Source organism: Epinephelus fuscoguttatus, linkage group LG1, assembly GCF_011397635.1.
Source record: "Epinephelus fuscoguttatus linkage group LG1, E.fuscoguttatus.final_Chr_v1".
NCBI lineage: Eukaryota > Metazoa > Chordata > Actinopteri > Perciformes > Serranidae > Epinephelus > Epinephelus fuscoguttatus.
Genome location: NC_064752.1, coordinates 31,684,440 through 31,711,257, shown reverse-complemented (window position 1 = coordinate 31,711,257; position 26,818 = coordinate 31,684,440). Strand labels below are relative to the sequence as shown.

The 26,818-nt window shown below is 43.3% G+C and overlaps 1 protein-coding gene across 1 annotated transcript in view; it reads left to right on the top strand.

Annotated features, from left to right (window-relative positions):
• slc25a26 (solute carrier family 25 member 26) overlaps positions 1–26,818 on the top strand; it is a 79,031-nt gene that overhangs the window by 46,979 nt on the left and 5,234 nt on the right. Inside the window, exons 6-9 of the mRNA XM_049590783.1 lie at positions 4,678–4,722; positions 9,933–10,002; positions 16,710–16,774; positions 21,184–21,257. Coding sequence (XP_049446740.1) covers positions 4,678–4,722; positions 9,933–10,002; positions 16,710–16,774; positions 21,184–21,257 — 254 coding nt within the window. The remainder of the gene's footprint in view (positions 1–4,677; positions 4,723–9,932; positions 10,003–16,709; positions 16,775–21,183; positions 21,258–26,818) is intronic.

Genomic DNA, 26,818 nt, shown 5'->3' with positions numbered 1-26,818 from the left:
CTCCTTGCATCGCTACACCAACATCATTGCACTGGTGGGTCAGAGCGTGTTGATGTGAGACGAATGGGAGTCAGAACTGGAAAAAATAACACAACAGTTATTAGCTCACATGTCCTCCACCCTCTACATCTGATTTTATATCTCAAATAAACAAACACACAGTTGGATTCTGCCCTATGCCACATCTACTCAGGTTCAAACATGCTTCAAATGTGTGTGTGTGTGTGTGTGTGTGTGTGTGTGAGAGAGAGAGTGAGTTTGAGAGAGTGTGAGTGCCCTCAGCCTTCCCTTAACTATAAATGGCTTATCAATTTTAATCAGGCCACATGTGGTTTTCAGACATTCCATCTCTGCCAGGCTACGCGCACACACACTCTCACACTCACACACACACACACACACACACACACACACGCACACATGCTCCGTGTGCCGGGGGTGTCGAACCAAGTCATAAATCATTGGTGGATCACTCTTTCCAGATCCTCCGCACAGCCACCCTCTCCTTCCCTCCGTGTCTCTCCACTCATTGCAGTTGTTCAAAAAGTCCTCCAGTTTGAAATGACTCTTTTGCCACCTCTCTTTCAGATGTTTCTTTCTTTCACGAGAGACATTACATTACTTAGAGGTCCAGTATGTAAGATTTAGGAGGGTTTTGCGGCATCTAGTAGTGAACATTGCAGATTGAAACCAGCTGAAACTTCTTCTCATTTCTTCTTTGTTCATTGTTCAGGAGGTTTTAACCAGGAGCTGAATTATCCGCAGAGGTCTCTTCCTCTCCAAAACAAACAGACCTGGTGATTTAAAGTGGTAAAAACACTGAATAAATCAAGATACTCAATTGACCTATGGCTAAGCCACGCCCCCCTCCACTCACTCGGACAAACTATCAACATTCAGTGACCGGCGCTATGGCAGGTGTCACAGTACACGGCATTTCGCAGGAGGCAGCTGATGATTTTTGGGGACATAACAATCAGATGTCATTGAGAAGTAACCAAAAGGGCCTAAACTACGCATTGGAGGGATATATTCATCATTTATGGCCTGGCAGAGAACGTCTGAGTGTATGGGAATGGCTATACGCACTGTGATTGGCTCATCGCATTTGAGGGCGGGACTTAGCCATAGGTCAATTATGAGACAATTGTGAAGTATGAATATGAAATGAGTCTCTCCATAGATTCACTTACTTTCACTATCACTTTGTTTTTGCTGATAGCAGTTGTGCTTATATTCAGTATAATAGTGGTTATTACCTCAGCACCTGCCTCCATTTTCTCTCTGTCTCTCCTGGACTGGAAAAAAACCCTGAATTCATGGAGATGGTAATAAAAGACAGGTGCACTTTTATTCCTTTTTTTTTTTTTTTTAAGCTCTCTCATCTCACCACAGTTGGAAAACAGAGGTGCACTCACTCCTCATGGTATAATGCTCCACTTTGAATGGGCTTGATACCAGACCTACATACAGGTTTTTTAACATCTCCAAGGACTGAGAGAATTTGCTTGTTTATGCCTGGATAGACTAGATGGGCACGGAGAGTTTCCACTGAAACTTTTCTGTTAGTTCCATGTACTGGACTGGCTTTATCAAGTAACTATTGATTGTTTGATTGGGCTGAAGAGCATTTAATAAATAATTTATATTTCTGAATGCAGTATTTGTAGACTATAGATTCACCTGCTAAAACTGGAGCATCCATTTTGTGGAAGCCAAGTTGATGCGCTTTCTGAATCAAGATAAACAATAGCAGCTCTACATGCTCTTTATTTGGTTTGGGGATTTTTACACTTCAGCAGCCTCAGCCAAACGTGTGAAAATAGGGTAAAACTCATTGATTTCTACATCCACAGGTCCTTTTCTGTAGTGAAAGTAAAGTATGCTGTTCGGAAAATACAAACACTAAAGCATCTGATGCTCCACTTGTAAGCATCCAAATCAATCAAAGATGAGGTCACAATACCAACTATCCCTAACAACCCTGAAATACACAACATGCTCCTTAGCTTTAGTCTTTTAGAATTATATTATATTTGCAGCCATCATGTGCATGTTTAAGACCCTTTTACAAGATTCTTGTTTTTATAATGAGTCAGCTGGAAACATTTTTTAGCTACTGTAGCTACAGCTTATAGAAATCTTCCAATGAGAGTCATCATTTCAGCTGAGATTCAGAGCATGATAGGCACGAGTACTAGATAGAGTACTGGTCACGTGTTTCTGTCTGTTTGTACAACATATATTTACCAGCCACTTTATTAGGTACACCTTGCTAGTACCGGGTTGGACTGAATTTTTGCCTTCAACTGCCATAATTCTTGGTGTCATAGATCCAGCAAGGTGCTGGGAACTTTCCTCAAACACACATCCCACAGGTGCTCTGTTGGATTGAGATCTGGTGACTGTTGAGGCCATTGGAGTACAGTGAACTCATTGTCATGTTCAAGACACTGGTGTGAGATGATTTGAGCTTTGTGACATGGTGCGTTATCCTGCTGGAAGTAGCCATCAGAAGATGGGTACACTGTGGTCATAAAGGGATGGACACGGTTAGCAACAACACTCAGGCAGGCTGTGGTGTTTAAACCATGCTCAGTTGGTACTAAGGGGCCCAAAGTGTGCCAAGAAAATATCCCCCACACCATTACACCACCACCAGCGGCCTGAACCGTTGATACAAGGCAGGGTGGATCCATGCTTTCATGCATTCAAATTCTGACCCTACCATCTGAATGTCACAGCAGAGATCCAGACTCATCAGACCAGGCAACGTTTTTACAATCTTCTATTGTCCAGTTTTGGTGAGCCTGTGTGAGTTGTAGCCTCAGTTTCCTGTTGTTAGTTGACAGGAGTGGCACCTGGTGTGGTCTTCTGCTGCTGTAGCCCATCTGCTTCAAGGTTCGATGTGTTGTTGGTTCAGAGATGGGCCTTCACATACTTTGGTTTGGTTTTGGACTATTTAAATATTTACTCACTAGACATGATAGATTGCTTTTCTTAATATCAACTGTTATTGTACATCAGGCTTAGTAATTTCCGAAACCTAATTTGCTGTGCTCAGTTGAATTTACTCTTGTTCTGACAGCTTCATGTCTATACTTTTGTTTCTAAAATGACTTTTAATAAAACTCCAAGTCATTATAAAGATCTTAAAAAATGTGTTTTCAGCTCTCAGAGAGCAGATGCAGCACACACCTTTTAAATTATTCCACTTCAGAGTGTTTATATATGAGGTCAGTTCATTTGGACTAAGTGCCTAATAAGCTCATTAAGAGGCATAAACACAGTTCATTTATTGTCTTTGTGCTCCGGCTGACTCAGAGTTGGATCGCCTCGGCTTTTACCGACGTGCTAACGTAGTCTGATGGAACATGATGAAGGAGGTGGTGCAGATGGATGAATGATCCTCTTGTTGCTGTGATCAAAGACCGATGACATGAGGCAGTGTCACTTTATTTATTTCTCTCTTTGGTTTTGTTTTTGTTCCTGCTCTTCCTTCCTGTCCTGCCCTGCCATTCCTGCAGCGCAAGATGACAGGATACACGTGTGTGTGTGTGTGTGTGTGTGTGTGTGTGTGTGTGGGTGTGTGGGTGTGTGTGTGGGTGTGGGTGTGGGGGTGTGTGTATGTGTGTGTGTGTGTCCGCAATGTGTCCCTCAAAGTGAAGAAGAGAATTTATAAGGGCTGTACCCAAGTCAGATATAAATGTCTTTACTTTTGTCAAGATAAAGTTCTCTGCTACTTTCATGTTTTTATGTCGGGGGACAGATGCACTTGTTCTAAATTTTGAGGGCAGTGTGTCCCCTGCATCCCTCCGGAAATCTACACCTATGGCCAGAACCTATTTCGTAGCAAGTTGCTGTGTGCAATAAATTCACCACTTCTCAGAGCCTGACCGGACAAAACCTGTCTTCTTCTGGCCAGCTGCCTCTCTCGCACTCACCCGGGGTCTCTGTCCGAAGCTGCCAGTCCTGGAGAGCAGCGTGAAAGTCAGGAGTGCTTGCTCTGCAGCTAAATCTGAGAGACAGAACATCCCCAGAAGTACTGTGCAAATAAACAACATAAATAAACAACTTCTTGAGATAAAGAATCTCAGTCAACTGAGAGGTCTCTCACTGCTGAAGTTTCAACTCTCAGGGGACGGTCATAGAATATACGTGTCTGTATGAATTAGTGCTGTCTTTCTGTAAATTATGCCCGTTTCTGTGCATGTGTCTGCGTGTCGCTGTATGTCAGAGTGAATGTGTGTGTCTGTCTGTGTGTGTGTGTGGTCTGACTGTGTGTCATTTACCCCTTGCCTTGGCACTGCCGTCAATTTCCTCCCGCTGTAACTTCCTGCCTGAGCCGATTTAGTATTTCCAGTGGCAGCTCGCGCACCCCGACCATCAGAGCTCTCCCTCCATCCCTCTATTCCTCCTTCCAAGTCTGCTCCATCCGTCCGTCTATCCATCTATTCATTCAACACTGCCAGACCACAGCCCGTCTCATTCATTAATCATCAGCAGTGAGAAGGAACAAGGGAGCAGTCAGACGAGTGAGAGGAAACAGAGAAAGGTGGCAGGAATGACAAGTGCAGGAGATTGGAGGTTAAAGATGAAACCTGAACCTCAGGAAAATCAAAACGTAACGCTGACATAATCCCGATGATTAAAACTCTGTCTGCTTCTTTTTTTCAGATCCCGTTCTCGCTGGTGCAGTTTCCACTTTGGGAATATTTAAAGGTACGTATCAGATCTTTCCATAAATGTTTGTCTTATTGACTTTATTTGCTCTTTTCTTTATTCTCCATCTGTTTCACCCCTCCACTCTCCACCATTCCTCAGCACCATCATTTACAGTAATTATTCCCAGTGATAAATCCGTAGTAAAGCTATAATAGCGCGCTTACGCTCTGACACATTTACAGCGGACTCACCCTCTGCATTCCCCTGTATCATTGTGGCAGGCGAAAATGGGACTTCACACCCCGCTTTAATGGGTTGTCACGACTACCATCAAACTAGCTTTCAATTTATCACAAGCATATCCAATCCTGCATATCTGTCTCTTTCTAGCTTTTCTTCACCTTCCTTCCTCTCTCTCTCTCTGAATATCTTTTCCTCCCTCCTCGCCTGCTCTCTCTTTTCATTGTGTGGCCCTGAACACATAAAAAGCTGCCTCTCTTTGAAAAGACGGCGTTTTGTTGGAGTGACATCATGTCTCAAGGGCGCGAGAGGCGGCGGACAGTCAAACATTCCATCAATGCTAGGAGCTAACGGCCCGGGCCGAGACCAACAATACACTTCACAGCTGTGTGTGCATATGTATGTGCGTGCGTCTGTGCGTTTGCGAGAGTTCGATTCTGTCGTCCACAAGTGTCTCTTTGTCCCTCAGTCAAAGGCCCTCTCTCTCCAGGCCATCTGGACACGTCCGTTGGCGGAGAGCTGAACTGCTGGAATCTGGACTCTCTCTTCTTCCTCTCCTCTTTCTCCTTGTCCTCTTCTCCATCCATTGGCTCCCAGTCCTCCCATATGTATCCTCTGTGTTAACATGGTGCTCTGAATAGTTAATGAGACCTTTCCTCGGCTGCCTAGCTGACTAGTCAAAGGCAGGAGATGAAAAACTGTACATGCAACCAAACAGATTTTTACTGCCATTCCTTTAGAGTGACCACCAACATGTTGAAAGGCTTTTGATAATCAAGAATAACGTGATTTATTTTGAAAAATGCCAGAGCGAAGGAATTTGAGAGTGAGTGCATGTGTGTGGCAAGACCTTCCATCTGCTTTGTGGGATGGTAATGTGCTGCGTTATGGCCTTTTTCTTTTTATTTCACACCGAGCCAGCACAGCTGTCAGTGAGGGAATCAGAAAGAGGAAAATGGAGAAAACCAAGCAACTGCTGTAGGCCTGCTGGAAGACGAGTAAGCAGACAAATCCTTTCGCAGAGTGCATTCAGTTCAACTCGTTCTTGAATTTCTGGGATATCATGGAGACGCATATTGCAGGCAGGAAAAGTCGGGGAACTTTACAGTGAGGCACGTCACACAATATTAAATAATTTTACACGTTGTTCACTGCACAGAGATTTATTTTTTCACACCATGTGAGTAATTCTCACTGTTATTTCACACATTCATTTCATCATATTGTGGTTTTCACTCAGTTGTTTTTCCCAACAGCAACTGCAGAGTAAGACTTGCAGTTTACTCCATCTGTTCTGACCTCAAAAACAACATTAGCAAAACAGGAGGGTGTAACACGTTTAGGTTATGATTGAACACCAAGAGACAGCCACAGAAAATTCAAGGAATTTTTGCGCCAAAAAGGCACGATGGGAACTTAAATTTAACCAATGGGATTCACTTAGAAAATGCTGTCTGCCCACACATACGTGATGCATTGACACACTCGCGTGCACACAGACCTACCACCTCTTTCCTGTGGGAAGTCGTCCAGGTGCAAACTCTGACCGTGACACCAGGGTTCAGAGGTCAAAAAGTTTGTTTTCCCAGGTTTACCCCTTATTATTTATTCATGAAACAAAGAGGAAGGGATGGAGAGACTCGGAGAGGAAGAGAGACAAGGAGGAATCCCCCAGTGCGAGGCCTTTGATGTGGAAAACAAAATCTCCTTTTTAATCTGCCCTCTAATGGAACACACATGACACATCCTGAGCTCGCACACACTGTCTGCTGGTTCCTTCTCCTCTCTGTCTTCTTCTCTCTGTTTACTTGTTTGTGTTTGCATGTGTTGTGCACGCACACATGGTTTCTGTGATGTCCACATGTGTGTGAGATAGGAGGAGAGTGAGATAACATGCAGCCGATTTAACTCACAGGGGGGGAATGGACAAAGAAAATATTAGTAATCGCTCCATGCTGTTGCTCAATTGCTCTCTCTGAGAAGTAATCATACCTTGCAGCGCCCGAGGCAGCCCAGCTGTCCACATGCATCTTATACAAAGTCTAACCTTGCATAGTCAGTCTCCTCATTGCTTTGGTGAAACAAGTCGGGGGAGAAAAAGAGACAAAGGGTTCATTCTCAAAACAAAAACATCAGGTGGTTTCACTCAGTAGCCAGTTGCATTTAGGCAAGTAGTTCTGTGATGTGCGTTTTTTCAGACACAGAGAGAACTTGCATGTTAATAAACTGGCAGTGGTCTATATAACAGGGCTGCCACACAACCAGACCAGATCCAACTGCAGGGCAATTTTTTTTGCAAGGCTTAAAGAATACTTCACCCCCCAAATGATCATTTGTATATTGATTACTCACTGTGTGTTACATTTAATTCGTAAAGAAAAGTTTGTTTTTTTGCATGCCTCCAAGGTGAACAAAGAATCCCAAAATTGGGGTGTTGGTGGCTTAGTTTTAGAACAGGCGCCCCATGTACAAGGCCGCGGCCCGGTGCCTGTGGCCCTTTGCTGCATGTCACTCCTTCTCTCTCTCCCCCTTTCACGCTTGTCCGTCCTATCAATTAAAGGCTTAAAAATGCCCAAAAAAATATCTAAAAAAAGGGATCCATGTTGAAGAACAGCAAAACTATATCAAAGCATGGTTCTGACTGACAGGACACGGCCTCACTTGGTAGTTTGTGTTACTGTGTGACTTTAGTGACTCCGAACTAACTTTTTAAAACACCAAAGACACACAATAACACAGACAAACTAACTGATTAAAGGGATAGTGCACCCAAAAATGAAAATTCAGCCATTATCTACTCACCCATATGCCGACGGAGGCTCAGGTGAAGTTTTAGAGGCCTCACATCCCTTGCAGAGATTGACGGGGGGAGCGGCTAGCACAACTAATGGCAGACGGCGCCCCAGACTAAAGTCCAAGAACACAAAATTGAATCCACAAAGTATCTCCGTACTGGTCATCTGTGATCCAAGTGTGCTGCAGCCGCGACATAAAAAGTTGTTTCGAAAAACGTCATATGAACTCTGTTTTTAGCCTCACTGTAGCCTGTAGCTCTGACTGCTTCTCTGTGCTCCGCGCTCACGTGTGCACGCTCAGGGTGATTTATTTAAGAACATTAAATTGCAACAAAATAAATAATATAGTTTTACGTTTTTTTGTTTTGTTTTGTTTTTTACAGTTTGCCTTCAAATATTAAAAAACTTAAAAACTATCTCTCATTTCTTTAACAGCAACAGTAACTCAGAGTGAGATTCAGATTCTGTATACAATATTAATAGTTCAACAAAATAAAATATACCACAAATTACACACTTAAACAGCTCCCAAATACAAAAATGTACCCTGGGATTTATATATAAAATCAACAGGTGATTACCTTCTCTTTTTTCCCACCTGGACCTTTATGCTCTGCCATTTCTCCTCTAATCATCACACAGTAACCTGTGACAGGCTCTTATGCTATGGTAACTACTGCACATTCACATATATGTAGTTGTTTGTCGAGGCGCAAGCATCTTGTAGGTTTACATCACCAAAGGTTTGTGACAATCACTTCACAACACCGACTCCCATGTGCACACGGTGAGAGAGGAGAGGGAGAGACGCTGTGTTGCTGCCAGAGGAGCCGCTGAATGAGTTCCCTCTGAGCGGTAACTTGCTAAAAGAGTCTGAGAAGTTCGAGCGGGTTCGTAAAATACTCAGGACGCCACAGTTTATTCCACACTGCTGAAGCGTCTCCTCTTTTCGAAACCACCATGGAGTCAGTAATAATTTCTCTTTCAGCCATGCTTGTATTTGTCATGGGTAACAATATGGCATTGAAATATCGCAAATATCACAATATGAATTTTTCACATCATATTAAAAATTATACCAGTATTATCATGAATTAGATGATATGGCACACCCCTACTTCCATTTCAGTTTTAAATAGTAAGGTTTTTAGCGAAAATACATGTTTTGGAAAGAAGATAAATGAGATTTGGATTGTACTGCACGAGTTGTGTAAGAGTTTTGAACAATGTTTTGATATAGTTTTGCTGCTGTTAAACACAGACGTCCTTTACTTCAGTACAGTAAGAACTTTCTCCATGGAGGCATACAAAAAAAACAACAAAGTTTGCTTAACAAATTCCTTTAAAGATTGGTGCACAAAAATCAGCTCTTTGTTTCACATTTAACATCAGGTAAGCTGCATTTAACTGCTAAGTTATCAACATAAAGTTTTAAGCCTTGAAGAAGAGTTACCTGGGGTGCAGACAGTTTCAAGAGCAGTGGACAGCTGATTATTTTGTATGTAATTTACTGCCACTTCTGGCTGCTGTTCCCTAGGAATACAATCTCAAGCATCATTACACGACTAAACATGCAAAGCAGTATACTGTGTGCAAGGGAGAGGAGAAGGAAACACCAGTCGCTCAGCTTCCGAGTGTATATAGTTGCAGTTTTGCAAGTTTTTCCTTTTTCTGTAGTGTTTAAGTGGTCCCAGTTGGACAGGCTGGTGGCCTCACTGTAATCTGAGATCCCTGATGTATAGTGTATATTTATGTGTCTCTATTAATTAAATTTGTGTATTTTAGTGCTTCAGTACATAAATGTTAACAAATAAAAGCCTGTGTTGATATATGCATGTGATATGTGGACATGTGCTGACCTACTGTACTTCAGCATCTGATGGCATCTGGACAAAATGTGTAAAGATGATGGAGTGGGAGCGCTGCAGCATATTCTCATGCCTCCCTCTTGTCCCGTCCCAGTTCTTGGGAAACAAGTAGCATGACATCACTGGGGAGAAAAGGCAACACAAAAATAGCCGGAGAGCCCGGTTCCCAGCCGCGGGCCTGGACCCCAGACCGGACCAAGGTTCACAATGTGTTCTCAATGTGTCTGATATCTACACTAACAACAATCTTCTCTCTCTTTGTTTTTTTCTCCTCTCTTTCTCCCCTTTTTCTCGCTCTTTCATCATCCTCCTCTATCGACAACCCTCTCTTTTCTCTCTCGACATTTCCCTGTCTTTCTCCCAGACTCTGTGGTCACGGAGGCAAGGTCACACGCTCTACTCTTGGCAGGCTGCAGTGTGCGGAGCTTTTGCAGGTGCAGGGGATTATTTGCTGCTTTGGGAAAGAAGCGGAGAGGGAGGAGGGGGGGAAGGAGGGGGTGGAAGAAGGAAGGGAGGGATGGATGGATGGTTAAATCGATGGATGGATGGATAAGTAGATAGGTGAATAGATGGCCACGAGGGCAGGACAAGTTTACCGAAAGCCACATTCTTGAAAGATTCCACAAAGGTGAGCTCAGCTGGCAAATCCCATCCTCGCCTGCACCGCAGATCAGAGCAGAGAAGAGAAGAATGGACAGGGGGAAGTGAAAACAGACAACTCTAGCCTTTTTTAAAAAAAACAACATTTCTTTCTTACAGTGCTAAATTGGCAATCAGTGAATCCTTGAGTCTGCCTTGTCTTAAAAACCTCTCATTATGACAGTTCTCAAGACCTTTAGCCAATGAAAATCATAGCATAGCAGACTTTTATGGTTCGGTCTTAGCCTGGATGAGTATCAGGGGAGAGACAGACAACGGAGGGAGGAGTGAGCAAGGATGAGAGGGGCCGGGTCCTGGGTATGGGCCCCTGCAGCTGCGCGACCTCCTGAGCACTGGGGCCTGAAGTGGTTTAAGAGAGAGTGAGAGAGAAAGGCGCAGGAAAGGAGTGAAAGAGGGGGAGTGGACTAAAAACAAGACTAATAGGAGGAAGGGAAAGACAACAACCAGACAGAAGTCTGTCAGATTATAAAACACGCAAGATAAATACAAGGCACTGACAAGAAGTTCGAGTCAAAGAGATTCAGTGGTTGTCGATGTTAAAAATCTGGATTCTATGATTCTATGATGGATGATTTTGTGATTGGGTTCCATTTTAAGATAAAGATCTGACAAACCCATGACAACCCAGTGTCACCCTAATCAAGTGTAAGGACACTGTCCTCTCTGATCCCTGAGCACTTGGCTTAATAAGACATTTTGTTTGGAGATGGATATTAATACTATTTGCGAGACAATCCAGAGTGCTTAATCTTTTTAGGAAAGAAAAACTCCTATGTGTGTGTGTGTGTGTGTGTGCAGAGTTTTAATGACATGTTTTTTGTTTTTTCTTCTACTGAATCCAGCTGGTTGATGTTGACTGATTAACAGAAATAGGTTGACAAAGGTGTTCACTCCCCAGTCATTTTACAGGCTGATGCCAATAAAATGATGAGGGAGTGACAAGCTAAGGTTCAGGACATATATTATAAACATGTGACCAAAATGCCCTGATGATCCATTCCATAAAGAGTTTGACATGCTTTATTTAGGCAGTGACATTAGATGCATACAAATAAAAAAACGGTACTCCCGAGACTGCTTTATATCAACTGTTATTGAAAGGTAGGTAGATAGATAGGTAGATAGGTAGTAGATAGCTAAAGGAGTTGAATAGCCGTATGGCCTGGGGGACAAAAGACTTTCTCAGTCTGTCTGAGAAAGTTGATGGACTGGGAGAGCAGTCTACCACTGAACATACTCCTCTGCTTAGTGAATGTGCTGTGCAGAGGGTGTTGTCCTCAGTGGACAGCAGTTTGTTGAAAGTCCTTTTCTCTGAGACCAACATAAGGAAGTCCACCTCTGTGCCAACTAGCCAGCGTATAAGAAGAGTAAACATATAAGAACTATTGATTTTAAAGACCCAAATGCACTGAAAGCATCTGACATGCACGTCTTGAAGTATATCTATTGTTTTAAGTGGCTTAACACGCACCAACAGTTTCATGAGGCATGTCAAACTGTTTTGACGCCCCTTCTCCGACCTTGTTTTGATTTTGAAATGAGGACCCAGTGACTGAAGTCAGTGAGGCAGAGAGGAGAGACAGAGAGACGGATGTGCAGCGAGAACACAACAGTTTTGGACAACAGCTTAGAGCTGACGTTAGCTCCGTTAGCTTGTCTTAAAACTTTATGAACAATACAATTGTTATTCTGTTATGCTGATCAAAAACAACTACCACTACAAACAGCTGTACTACTTTAAATCTCAGCTGTTGTGTTGACACATGTCAGATACTTAAAATAAGAACAATAAAAGCTTAGACCATTGGTAGTTACGTCAGCACAACAGACCCACCCTGTACCATCATCAAAGTTTTCATTAAGTCTGCTGGTCATAAAACTTACATGGCTACTTAAACCTAACAACAGCAGTTAAATAATGTCGTATAGTGACATGATTAGCTGTGCTTTATGTGGCTTTAAATACCTGGAAGAAAAGTAAAAGAAGAAAGGGGATGGCTGGTCCCATGGATTTTGCATTTCACATCTGATGCCTGTAGTGCGCTGCAAGACCACCAGTTGACGCGCATTAAATGAGGCGTGTTATTTATCGCTTTCCTTTGGGCCTTAAAGCCTCCGCATACCCGTCTCTAAACCCACACAGGTGTTTGTAGTTAATATGCTTGATTAGACCTCTTCTCAGGGCTTCAGAGGTGATTGGCGTCTCCCTGACTCTGCTGTTGGTTTGGATGCATCTGTCATGGTGGGACAAGTTACAGCATCTCTTACATCAATCAATTCTTATTGGTTCATTGAGTCTAGTTACATCACGTAATCCTGAGCGTTGCTCCTCCCACCATCACACTGAGGTCTAATCAGTCAGAGTAAGTGAAAACACCTGTGTGGGTGTGCAGTACTTTTAATTCAGTCTGTCTTTTGTACTTTTTAGTTGTGTATACACACACACACACACACACACACACACAAAGGAAAAACACTTGCTACATATACTGAAAAAACAAACTCAAAACTCATTTAGCCTTGTGCGGTACAGTATCACTGTAACCAAAGAGAATACTTTAAATCCAGAAGGGGCCTATAGCAACATAGCATCCACCTCCAGTATCGTAGCTCTGAATAAAAAAATGTGTCACATCATCCATCTTTCCACTCAGTCTTCACCTTTTTCGCGATGAAAAGGCAGAACCACAATCAAAATACATATTTTCAGAAGAACAGTTCCGCAGATCGCTCCGTGGAGCAGTTGTTGGACAATTTCAGTCCATAACTCTTACAACGCTACAACACGCCAGACAGGACAGGAAGACTGAGGTTAGCTTCTCTAGGGGCGATGGAGACATGGAGATGGAGGTGAAGGAGAGAAGAGGGGATCAGGAAACAGCACCCCAAGGAGCTGAGACGTGGCCTTGCGCCACCCAGCCCTGGACTCAGTCTACGATGGGAAGAAGAGGAGAAAGAGGAAAAGACATCAGAACAGAATAAGAGAAAGAGACGACAGAAGACTTGGATGAGTGGGTGGCAGACCGAGACATGCCGAGGAAGACAGACATAAAAGACATGAGATAAGGAACAGAGTGGACTGTGTGTCAGTTTGAGAAGAGTCCTAAAACATGTCATGAGTTGTCAGACAAAGCATATTTCTTCTCACATTAGATGGGTTGAACTTTTTGTAAAGCTCACAGAGATTAAACTCTTAATGATAGTTTAATAACTGTAAATAAATATGGACATACAGGGCTCAACAATAAGGATTGCTTGATTGCATGAGGCACCTAAAATGACACGTCGAGCAACATCTGGCAACTTGCCCAGTCAGGCAAGTGGCAAACAGAGCATTAAAGAGGACCTATTATGCTCGTTTTCAGCTTCATATTTGTATTTAAGATGCCTTAATGGTCAAAAAACACTATATATTCCTCATACTGTCTGTGCTGGATCACCTGTATTCACCCTCTGTCTTAGATGCTCTGTTGAGTGCCTGTCTCTTTAAGACCCCTTCAAAAATATAATATAATATAATCATATCTCTGAGTCTCTGCACTGTCATTGCAGCATTGACTGTAACTGACAACAGCAAGACTTTTTCCCATGAAGAATCACAAAAGCCGGAGGAAAAAAAAAATGTGTTGCAGAGCATGGTTCCCGTGGGCTATGGCAACACTAAACCCCTGAGCTTGCCTTAGAAAGACTAATTGCACAAACCCATTATTTTCAAATATCCCATGGAGAGATACTCTCACTGCAGCCTGTTTTTATTTTGTTCTGAAAATATCGGCGTGCAACCTCATTCTGTGGACGATAAACTAGGTGCAGACTTCCATCTGTGTCACCGGTAAAGAGGAAATACAGTGAGTGCTGGACGGAGCAGTGAGTGACAACAACTCCACCCACATACAAGGGTACTGTTTACGGTGGAAACGCTAGGGTCTAGGTACCATGTGTGAAGAGATACTTTTGTTTCCAAAGGTACCATACTGAAAGTGTCTGGTGGAAATGGGGCTTAAGAAAAGCTTCTAAACACAAGTGGACATGTTTCAGCAGGAATAGGATCCGAAATTGGGGAGAAATGATTACGTGTTTCCCTGATGCTAGCATTTACCTTCATGTAGCAGTGTAGGCCACATAATGCTAACATTTGCAGGAGTGTGCCTGGAGCAGAAGACCATATAAAGAAATTCTGGCACACTGTGACATTGTACTCGTAGCATACTGTAGACAAAAAGTGTTTGAAACATAGTGTTCAAGGAAGCCTGAGCAATTTTGCTCACAGATAATACTTCTACATATGTTTACCTCATTGTTTGAAACTTTGGTCACATTTAAATGAACATCCTTCATTTTAACACTATACATAAGACACCAAATATGGAAAAACATAATTGGTCCCCTTTAAACACAGTGGGTCTCATTCATGAAACGTGAGCAGAACGACTTTGTGTGTAAAATGTTCACTGTCAATTTAAGATTGATTTGCATTCATGAACATACACTCGTGCGTACGATAAGAGTGTTCTGCGGTGCTCATGAATATGGTGTAGGTTTTTAATTCCAGTGTTTTTTATGTGCACGTCTACTCGCAGATTTACCAACATTTCATGAATGGGACCCATTGTTTTTGAGGGAAGTAGTAAAGGAGTGAGCCGGCTCACTTTCTTCTCATCTCTATTGAAAGTTGCACTTGTGCTGTACCGATCGGGCACTTGAGACAATGGCGCCAGGCAAAGGCAAAGGTTGAACATTTCAGTTATCCTGGAAACGAGTTCAGTCGGATGGCGTTAGAGGATGTGGACGAAACTCCAACTATGTATTGTAGAGTCTGCTGCAAGTTTGAGAGCATGGCGGATATAAAGGGGTAGATTATAAAAGGCAAATAAGATTTGAATTTGGGCAAGTTGATTTCTGACCCACTCCTGTGAGAACATTGAACAGTGACACACAGATGTATAGTATTCAAATCAAAATAATCAGACAACCTGCACATCCAGTATATTGACAGAGCTGTTTATATATGGAAAATGCAATCTGAAAGATTACGGGAAATCAGAGCCAAGAGGACAGGAGGAAAGAGGGGCAGGGGTTAGAGGGGTGGGTTGGGTAGGAGTATTGGGGGAGGGGGGTGGGTCCCGGCTAGGAATCAAGTTCACGTCCCTCTGCGACCGAGCTGCTGTCCAAGAGGGATCCTCAAGTTTCAGTCACTTCCACTTACATCACACTTCACACTCTCTCCTTCACTCGTACATAATCTGTTTGACACTGGAAATGCTCACACAGGCGCTTTTAATCATCCCAAATATCTCCACTTGTACCCTGCACTGACTTACGACAGACTTGACCCTGTTTGAACCACCTAGAAAAAGCAACCTAGCTCGAGACAAGATTACATCACCGTCTGATTTGCGTCTAACCTTCATCACATCACATGCTTCTTCCAGCCAATTTTAGATCCTCCGATTCAGCCGTGTGTAAGATTTGGTTGGGATAATGCATCCTTTTACTGCTGTCCAGGAACATTACAAAACAGGCTACAGTCAGGAGGCTGTATGTTTTTTATCCTTGCAGAAAATTCAGTTTTATCCGCCTGAGCAAGGGAAAAAAAAAAATCATTGAAACCCAGTCTTATAATGAACCAGCGTAACTTGTAAAATGTAACGGTGTGTTACACCACACTGATCCTAATGCTTTCCTGTATCCCTCAGCTCACTTACAGTCACATTGCTCCTCGGTGGCCCATATGGATATGTTTACCGAGAGCAGTTGCTATGTTTGTGGCGGAGTGACACACACACACACTCATACACACAGCTTCTCACTTAGACACACACTGTGGCTCTGTGGGGACACCTCTGGATCGGGACGTCCATCTAGCTTCCAAGTTGGAGGGAAGGAGGGAAGTCGGGGTGTAACTTCTCTATAAAACTTATTGGAGGGAAGTGTGTGTGTGTGTGTGTGTGTGTGTGTGTGTGTGTGTGTGTGTGTAATATGTACGAATGTGTCTGTCACTTCTGTGTTTATGTGAGACTGAATGTGTCCAAATGCGTCTTTTTTTCTTGCTTGTTCTTACAGCTGGGTGTGTGTATGTCTGTGCCTGAGTGTGTTGGAAGCGAGAGTGTGTGTGTGTGTGTGTGTGTGTCTAGCTCAGTGGAAGGTGTGGCTTGGATGAGGCAGTAAGAGGGGGGGCGGTGGGAATAGAAGTGTGTCTGTCTGGTTTTTGTGGTCTAATAACGGGAAAGGTCTTGGATGGGGAATATTATCATTTTTATGAACTTAATGGAGCGCAGGGCCAAGAGTTCCACTATTTATTGCTGAATTAATACGTTACTGTATCTGTGGTTAAGTAATTGGACATTTTTATGGGTTTATTTTCAATATTTAAAGACTCTTCTGAGAGCAGAGAGAGGGCCTTTTATGTTTGCACTCTGCTAAATGTGTGTGTGTGTGTGTGTGTGTGTGTGTGTGTGTGTCTTTGTGTGTCTTTTCATAGGTGCGGTAGCGGCATTTGTTACCACTCCTCTTGACGTGGCGAAGACCAGGATCATGCTCGCTAAGGTATACACACTCAGACACACACACACACACACAGGGCGCGCCACCTCCTCTGGCAGAGACTTTTAAACACTGCTGTCAGGTGATGCCTCGCAGGCAGAGGGCTGAGCAAATTTCAACAGTGTCGGCACACAGGACGGAGCGGGCCGAGGTAGCACCGGGACAGTAGTGAGACATAGACACACACATCTATCATCTGATCTGGACTATGGACAGTGTCGGGAAGACATGTTTGGGTACATGGTTAGTGTTAGAGTGAGGACTTGTTGCTGCTCCAGTGGAATTTCCATCTCAGGGCTGCTTGTCACCGAGAGGTGAACCAGAAGGCCAGTGTCCCTCCTGTTAGCTCCTCTACTCTGTCTGTTCTGTATAGTGGCGTCCCTCCTCTTCCACCCTCCCTCCACCTCCTCTCTCACTTCTGGCTCACTCCGACTGTACGTCTGGCTTCCCTCACTATGTCCTGTGTGTGTGTAAAGGGTAGTGAGTTCAGAGTTACCCCAATCAGCCCCCCCACAATCACACACACACACACACACACACACACACTGTCCTTGGAGAAGACACAGTGTTCCATTCCTCAGTCCCCCCCCCCCATCCTAACTAATGAGATACTGGAATTAACAAAACACTCAGACAGTCTTGATCTCTTGCGAGAAGCCGTTGGCTGTAGGTGGAACAGCGCAGTACAAAAGCTTCCTGTAAACATTATTTGAAATGCAGCTGCTGTAATTTACCACCAGCAGAGGACTTGGCCTGCGCTGTCTCAGCGACGTTCAGTTATAACTTTATAAGGCCAAGTTTTTCATTCACTTAAGGCACCACAGGTAAGCTGGAAAAACACTGGAATGAAACTTAATAGCCTCGACTGTGATGGTGTTAACAGCTGATAACTCCACTGCGCTTTGTATTTACTGGATATTGAACAAAATAAAAGCCAGGATGATACACCTGTGTACAATTCAGACTGTTGCTGCCATAAAACTTGAGGTTGCTGTGTTTAAAATCTATTCAGGTGCAAACGATTTTGATATTAATATGATTGGATTAAAGACAGCTATAAAATTCCACTCATGTCTGCACAGTGTGTTTACCCATTTCCTTCTGCGGATCATTTAGTAGTTTGTAATTGCAATAGTTTGTGAGGATTTTCTTTTGCTTATGTTATTATTGTATATTATGTTATTATCTACTGCTACATGTGAGCTAAATAGACATGACAAAATGAAAATGTTGAGAGCAAATAAGCAGATACACCGCACACAAGGGGCTGAATTGCTTCTCCTTTTAATTTCGTCTTCGTCCTTGCATTGTCTTGAAATGTTACAAACAAGGCGTTTCGCCCATGGGTTCAGGTTTGTTGGATAATACAGTGGTTCCCAACTGGTCCACCCACAGGTCCAGATATCTCGTAAGTCATTAATACAATATAATTAATACATTCAGCATCATACTTGTTTTTGGCCATGTCACCAAGCTAGTTTGCTGTCTCTGTCAAGTAGCTGTCCGTTAGTCACTCGCAGGAAATGGCACTTCGATATAACAGCCACGTGCCAGAAATTCGCTGTACTTGCGCTGTAAAGTGCGTTGTTTTTTTTTTTTCCAAACTTGTTTGTGAGTCCGTTCAGAATGGATCCGCAACCCATCAGTTGGGAACCACTGGTACAATACAGTGCACAAGTGCTTTTAACGAGGCTGCAGCTGCACTGAATCCAATCAGCAGCAGGGTGATCATGTGCTGAGCAGACTCTATATGGTTCTGTGCACTTGTGTGCTGTGTATCTGCTTATTTGCTATCAATCTGATGTCCCCTGCCATCACCTGCACCAAGTTATGAGGACTGACAGCACTGTGTATGGGCATGTGCTTTTAAAATGAAAATATTGTCATGATACAGGAGTTTCTAACTTTGATACAGAACTGTGAAAAATATCAATATTCAGTAACAGCTTAGAAAACCATGGTTGAAAACAGCATCATGAGCATACTTTTTTTTTTTTACTATACTTTTTTACTTTTTTTTTTTTTAATTTTAAGAAAAATATAACATTATGGCAACAACTTTTCTGTTCTTGGTTAGTAGCAGAGAGCAGCAGAATGACTGTAGGAAACGTTACGATTAGAAATGGAGAGAAAGCACAGCTGGTACCAGTGTATCAGTGAGTACTGAAGCTGTTTCAAATACTCAGAATCCATATGTATTGATAAATCCATATTTTTGACAACACTAGAAGATACATCCTTAGAACAACAGCTTTCTGTTTTATTTTTTAATTGTTATGAACAAAAGCCATGTACCAAATTTAGTCATGTTAATTTTTCATATTAAAAAGACTTAAAGGGAAAAAATGGTACTTGGTAATGGTAATACTTGATATTACTTGTAAAACCTTCCTTTTCAATCCATATTTGACTGAGCTGGTATAAAAATTAGGGCTGCAACTAATTATTGTTTGATGATTCTTGAACTGTTGATTATTTTCTCAGTTTATGATTAAGTGTTTAGTCTCATAAATCTCTCAAAACAAGGAAAAATCATGACATTCAGATGTGTTTTTTTTTCACCAACTTACAGTCTAAAATCCAAAGATACTGATTTTACTATTGCACATGACACAGAAAAGCAGCAACCCGTCATGACTGAGAGGCAGGAGCCAGCAAGTGTGGTTAACAAATCTTATTCGATGACACGACTAAATTTTGACTCTACTAAAAATGTAGAAAATAAAATTGTAAATGTGCTTTGTGTAAGTTATGAGGCAGTGAAAGATATTAAAGCAGCATATTTTGTCTCGAAGTTAACTTAAAATTTCTGTTTCCACCTGAAGTGCCTCACCTTATAAAGGTAACATGTCATTTTTTAAAACCGTGTCAGACTTAAGTTTGGTTTAGTCCTACAAACTCCCACAAAAGATGACAAGCCCAGGCAGGAAAGTGAAACAGAGAAGGAGCAGGGCCGGTGTTGATGGGTACGGACGGTTTGGATTGGACGAAGGGGAGGAAATGTGGGTGTTGGAACTTGTCACATTAGTTTCCGTCACCGCAGCAGCAGAGGAAAAGGTTCTTTCTTCTCCACGGCCGGCAGAATGAAAGAGCGGTGTTGTACAGTAGGCAGCCTGGCGTGGACGAGGCCGAAGCGGGCGGATGTCCAGGGCACAGCTGGACGTGTAAAGCCCCTCCAGGATCGGACTCTTGCCATACCGCCCTGGCTGCAGCGCTGGCAACGTGCCTGGCACACCACACTGCTGTTGCACACCTCCTACGCTGCTACTGTACAACACTGCTCTTCTCCTTAGGCTGGCATGTTTCCTGCCGGTGCACCACACCGCTGCCATCAATGTCATGTTCGCTACCCTCCACTGCCCAACAGAGGAGCTAATGTCAGGCTGGTGTGGTCTAACGCCTTGTTGAACAGCCATCACTGTTGTCCATTTTACTGCATGAATCAGTGTAGGTGCAGAGAGCAGGAAGCACATCTTTTTACTGCTCGCACATGATTATAAGAAACTCTGATGACAAAGCAGCAGGCCAACACAAGCAGACAGAAATGTATAGATTGAGCTGCATGAAGATATTTTTGTATGTCAGCAGAAGCTACACAGGGAGTGTGTGCGTGTTTGAGTGTATGTGTGTGTGTGTTTTGGACACCCTCTTCCTCCATTCCCTCCTTCCACCATTCCACAGCGGTAAAGGAAAAGAAAACTTGTCAGACGAGGAGAGGGGAGAGCCATTTCTCAGCCACCTGTCTCCAACAGAAACATAAGGAATACGGGTGTTTTTTTTTCCTCCTCACATGAATAAAATGTGGGAATCTTCCTCTCCTTCCAGCAGATCTGGGAGTCACAATTTACAGCGGACGCCGCAGACTGTTTCCTACATGCTCAGTGTAGCTGTAACTTAGATTGGCGTGCACGCACCTTCACACACACACTCCGACTCCCTCCCTCTCCCCCACTGCTTCTTTCTGTTTCTCTCTCCTTCTTGCCGCCACCACCCACCCTCACTTAACCCTGACCGGCTCGATCCTGCAGCTCTCCTACCCATCTGCCACTCCACAGTGATGGATTAAAAACTCTCTGGCCGGCTAAGCTCGTATTGTGTAAATAAAAGTTCTAGACTGATGGGCGTGGAGGGAGACGAGGAGAACTCGTTGAGTGTGTTTTTGGGTGGGCAAACGGCTGGGTGTGTTGCAGAGCGGGTGCCTGGGGTGGGTGTTGGAGGTGTCACCTTCACTTGACACAGCTGTCCAGGAGGAGAAATGGAGGGAGAGATGGAGGAATGAAAAGAGGGAGGGGGGAGTTGGAGGGAAGCTCAGCTGAGGAAGACTAAACAGGGTGTCTGCTGGAGGAGCAGGAAGTGAAGGAGACGATCCATCCGTCATCACACCTCTATTTTTTCTCTCTCTTTCTCTCCAGGCCGGGTCGACCACAGCGAAAGGCAACATCCCGCAGGTGCTCTACTACGTATGGAGGAGCCAAGGCCTTTCAGGGTGAGTGTGTGTGTCTTCATTTCAGAGAGACGTTCAAAGGCAGTCGTGATTGGTTGAAACCGAGCAGCCTCTTTCCACAAAGCGTTTTATCCCGGCCCCTTAAAAACCTCTTATTTTACATGATTTGATTTAACTCGGCCTGATCCCTCACGTAATCAAGTTTGATGATAGAGTCGCTACTCTTGGTGGGACGTGAATTTACAGCCGCAGCTGAAGAATTACATGTATAAAAGCTTTTCCTGCCCACTTGCTGCACCGTCCTATTGATTAAGGTGTTACAGGGGCCTAGCGGAAGGGTTTATTTGAGTGTTTTGATGTGTTTATGATGCGCACCGGACAAAAGGCCAGGTCTAATGGGGCCGCAGAGGGCTGCCAGCACTAAAACAAACCCTCAGCCGCAGTGAATAATAGGCCCGCTTGTGTACAAGCCGCCATCATTTAGTTAGGATGCACCTCGGCTTAATGCTCATAACAGATTTGGTTTGGGACCGGGCCAAACACCAGTGGGACATCTCTCTCTCCCTCTCTCTGTCTCGCAAACACACGCTCACAAACACAAACCGCTGTGTTATTGTTTGTTTGTGTAGGCTGCAGTGCTGGAATCCAATCAGAGACAAATTACGTTTCAGCTTTGTGTTTAATATGAGCCAAGGGTGATTCCCTACAAACCGCTTTCAGGCATCAGTAATAAGCATGCCTTCAATTTTAATAAAGCTCACGTTGGAGACTACTGCACGGTCTCGATGAGGTGATAGTTGGCGAGCCCCTATGGAAAAGCCTAAATCCCACTCTCCCAGCTGCAACAGTAACCAAGTGGTAATGTACAGGGGAGCTCTTTGATGCCAATCCCCCACCTCTGCACCACACAGCAACCTTTGATGTTTTCCTCTCTTTCCATCCTTCTCTATCTCCTCCAACTATCCTCTGGGACCAGCTGCAAAACTCACTCATGGTGTGCAGCCCGGAGAGCACGCACCATAAGCTGTACAACATGATGAACTCCTGAAAAATCCTTTTCTCCCCTGATATTGATGTAACCAAAGAAGGTGGAGATTGAGAAGAAAGAGAGCAACTAAAAGAATGAGACGACAGAATGAAACGCAGACACAAAGGAAAGTGTGTAGAAAGTTTAAAAAAAAAAGGGGGGGGGGGGGGGGGCTGCTGTTCTGCAGGGCCAAAGGCCTGGTGGTTGCGCTGGTGCATGCCTGATACAAATTGCTGGGGCTTTAAAGCTGTAATTATGGTAATAGGCCCAATTGCAGTGTAGTGAAGCTCTAAAGTGCTTCCATGTGTGTGCCATGCCCCAGAGACCCCGGGTTAGCACAGAGCAGTGGAGCTCACACCGGGGCCTCCCCCCAGTAACCAAACTGCACCAGGAATTATGTCAAAACAAAGACTAATAAGTAACATGTCCTCCGGGCTGTGTCTGCTTTGTGCCTCATGTAAACCAAAATGGAGGAAAAGTAAACAAGTGACATGTTTGTACCGCATACACACAACAAAGCGGAGACTTTGAAACATTGTGGTAAACCGTAATTGTGCTTTTATGGCATCGGGAATCTTTGTTCTTCACCGTAACAAGTTAAGTTGAGCAATTTGGGCACTTTTAACAATGGGGAAAATATACAGTATTAGTGGACTTATAAAGGTGTATTTCAGGCAGAGAGGTGAAGTGTGCCCAGAGAACAGGCCAGATGCCACATACACAGCCTGTTTCCTTCACTGTGTGTGTCAGGGTTCCCACGGATCCTTAAAAAGTATTTAAAGGCATTGAGTTCATTACTTCATCCAGTGTGTAGGATTAGGGGGCATCTATTGGCAGAAATGAATATTCATAACTATATTTTTATTTGGTGGCATGATGGTGCAGTGGTTAGCATTGTCGCCTTACAGCAAGAGGGTTCCTGGTTCAAACTGGGGGTTGGGGAAGCCCCTCTGTTGAGAGTTTGCATGTTCTCCCCATGTCAGCGTGGGCTTTCTCCAGGTACTTCAGGTTTCTCCAGCTTCCTCCCACAGTCCAAAGACATGCAGGTTAACTGGTGACTCTAAATTGGCCGTAGGTGTGAATGTGAGTGTGTCAGGCCTGGTATAGCCTGGTGACCTGTCCAGGGTTTACCCTGTCTCTCTCCCAATGTCAGCTGGGATAGGCTCCAGCCCTCCTGCGACCCCTAACAGGATAAGCGATAATGGAAAATGAATGAATGAATGTTGTCATTAGTTTATGATAAACTGAAAGTAAGAAGTGTTGCGTTTTCGTCACCCTGGAATGAGCCGTTTATGTCTACATATGGAGCAGGTCCTCTTCCACTGAGTCCGCCATGTTGTTTCTACAGTAGCCCAGAAAGGACACTGGCTCTAGGTAGGGTCATTGGTATTGTCGTGTCTGCCATCGTAGTTTCCCTTAAGTGCTGGGCACATGGGAGAAGTTTCACCTCTGAAATCTAGCCACTAGATGTCACTAAATCCTACAAACTAGACCTTTAATTGGTATTAAAATGTCTTAATTCAATCTTTCAAAAGTCTAAAAAGTGCTCACACATGGGAAGTAGGATTTTCCAAAGCTGAATTGTAAAATTTCAAAATAATTTGTAACATCTATCTTTTTTAAAATTACCAAATGCCTCTCATTAACATCATGCAGACCAGGATAGCAGAACCACCCATATTTTGTTTCTGGTCAGGATGCTCAGAGCAGAGGATCCACTGTCTGCTAGCTAGCTGTACTGTACCCTGGACGACATGCGACAGATTCACTGAAAACTTGTCATTTAACCAAGATTTACTGCCATGGTTGAAACAGGTAAAAGGCCATGCAAATGAGGCTCTGTGTATTTTATGCAAGATGGTTTTCCAAACTCGATACTATGACAATCAAGGCAGTGGAATACCACATGTAGGGTGAGAAACACAAACAGACAATTTAAAAACAAAAAAACGCCAAGTACAAGGTATTCCCCCAAAAAAGTCAGGTTTTATGTTACAATAAACATTTGGGCAAAACTGTCCCTTGTCCCTAACCATAAGTAATTGATGTTGGTTCATGGTTTTTTCCTTCAGTTTTAGTTATTGTAAAATTGGTCTTATATTTCAGTCTGAGTGGCATTAAAAAAGTCTTAAATCTAACTTTCCTTAAGCTTTAGGACCTGTGAGAGTTGGGTTTTAGGAAAAGTGCTGTAACATCTGTTTTTAGCTTGACTTCTGTTATTATTCACATTCTGTCCCAGAAACACAAGTAGACCCGCCCCCTACTGAAGGAATGTGTAAGACATCACACTGATGTATCTTCCTCAGTAATGCTGACGACCCTGAAATGTTACATCTGATCTCTGACTTTTGAATTTATCTTATGGGAAAGTTGCATAACTAATAAATGCACTTTATTCTAACCTTCGTATTGTCCCTGCTCCAACACAAGTGCCAGAAATTTGCTCCCACATACAGATGAAGATTTCCCCCCCTGCTCTTCTTTAAGAGCACCAGCATTTGTCTGAACTGCAGCCAAAACATTTTCTCTGAGTTCACCACTGTTCTTTTGCACTCTCCTGTCGTGCCTTGAAACTATATTTAGTCCGATTCCCCAGGAGAGGTGACTGGCCGACAACTGTGGGATGACAGCTCTCAGTGGCTGGCCAGGCTGTGATGTCAGGGTGAGTCAGGGCACCCGTGGGAGCCAAGGAGGAATATTTGAGCTCCTGACTCTGCTCTGACGTCTCAGAGCCCACAGGTGGGCCTGATCCCAGACAGGAAGTGTAACAGTAGTCAGGAGCTGAGACAAAACAAGAGCGTTGGGTTTAAAATTAGTTCATTCCTCACACTGCTAAACATCAGGACCATCACATGAGAAGACAGAGTGGAATATGTGAGGACGTGTTGTGTCTACTGTGTTGTTGTTTATCTGTCCAGCTGCTCAGCGTACACATCTTTGTCTCTTTGCTTGGATCTTGATCAGCTTCAGATATCATATGTAATATTATTGTGTGAGTAATGCTGAGTAGTTTCCTGCAGCGAGCCTGTGGCTCATGTTTCAGCAGATGGTGATAGAAAAGCTGTGTTGAGATGGAAAGAGCACGCTGAAGGGCAAGACAACAACCTCTGAGTAATGTCTCAGCGTTTATTTGGAGTCTTTACACCAGTCCGTGCTTACACAAACACAATTGGATTCTTGTGTCTCTCACACACAGCTAACTCTTCACCGGCCGTCCTTTCAAAAACACTCGATCCGGGCCGGGGCATTCTGAAACGTGGAGTTGTGTGAACAGTTGGGATGGCTGAGAGATCCTTGACATGCTTGACACCTTGTACGGCTTTGCAGTTCACAAAAGTGAAGTAGTGAGTCTGTGACCCAAAACTTTATGTATCATTTTGTCATATGGATTACTGTAAATTTATTATGTTGATCAGTTCTGTACGCCATCTGTTGCATGTCTGTCCGTCCTGGAAGAGGGATCCCTCTTCAGTTGCTCTTCCTGAGGTTTCTCAGTTTTTCCTGATCAGCTGTGAGGGTCCAAGGACAGAGGGATGTCGTATGCTGAAAAGCCCTGTGAGGCAAATTGTGATTTGTGATAATGGGCTTTATAAATAAATTGAATTTAACTCAAATGTACAGTGAAAACTGCACTGCAGGTCTGCTTACTAGCTTTTTCTGGAGCAAAGTCAATGTCTTTCTTGATTGTCAGGAGAAATTTACACGCATCATTGCAAAAGATCACAGAGTGTAACACACTGAAACCAAAAAAAATCCAGGATGCCAAAATGTGATGAAGAGATATGTATAAGGGACTACTGTACTTACAAAGTTGCATAATTGCCGAGAGTTGGTTCGTGTTCTCACGGCAGCATTTACGAGCGGACCAGATCAAATGCCTTGTGCGAGAAAGCTGCTCTTGATTGGTCAGAATTTCAATGCAGGAAAAAAGCAGGAAGTAAAAGAAATATTGAAAAAGAGTACACTTGCAAGCAGTGTTAATTTTGACAAGAATTTTTAATTTCATTTTAGTCTTAGTCACTCACCAAAGACTGGATTTAGTTAAAGTCACATTTTAGTCTTTTAGTTTTGTTTTAGTTAAAATTTAGTCAGGGGAAATCAGTTTTAGTTTTAGTCTCATTTTAGTCTTTTGACGTAATTTGACAGTTTTGTTGCACTGATTTTGCAAAACAATGTTTGTCATGGTCGTAAAAACTCCATTGTAAGCATACCTTTAACTGTGTGTTTAGTAATTTAAACTAAGAATGTACCATATTATTCTTGTATAATAAAAATTAATGTCTAAGGCTTGTTAGAAAAAGTGCAATGCATAATCATGTCCTTCACAGGTTCTTGTTTATTTTCTGTATATTTGTACAACAAACGACTTACAACCTGCAAGAATAAAGCTCCAATCCTCTTAAGACATCAAAAGAAGATCATAACAGCTTAACTGTTATGCCCATTTTAATTTACTATTTTCTTACAAGGGCATCAAAACACATTTAATCATATGCCCATTTTAATTCAGTGTTTGTTAACACTAGGACCGCCAGGATTACAGCGCCCCTCCAAAGGCCGCAACGGTCATAGTAAC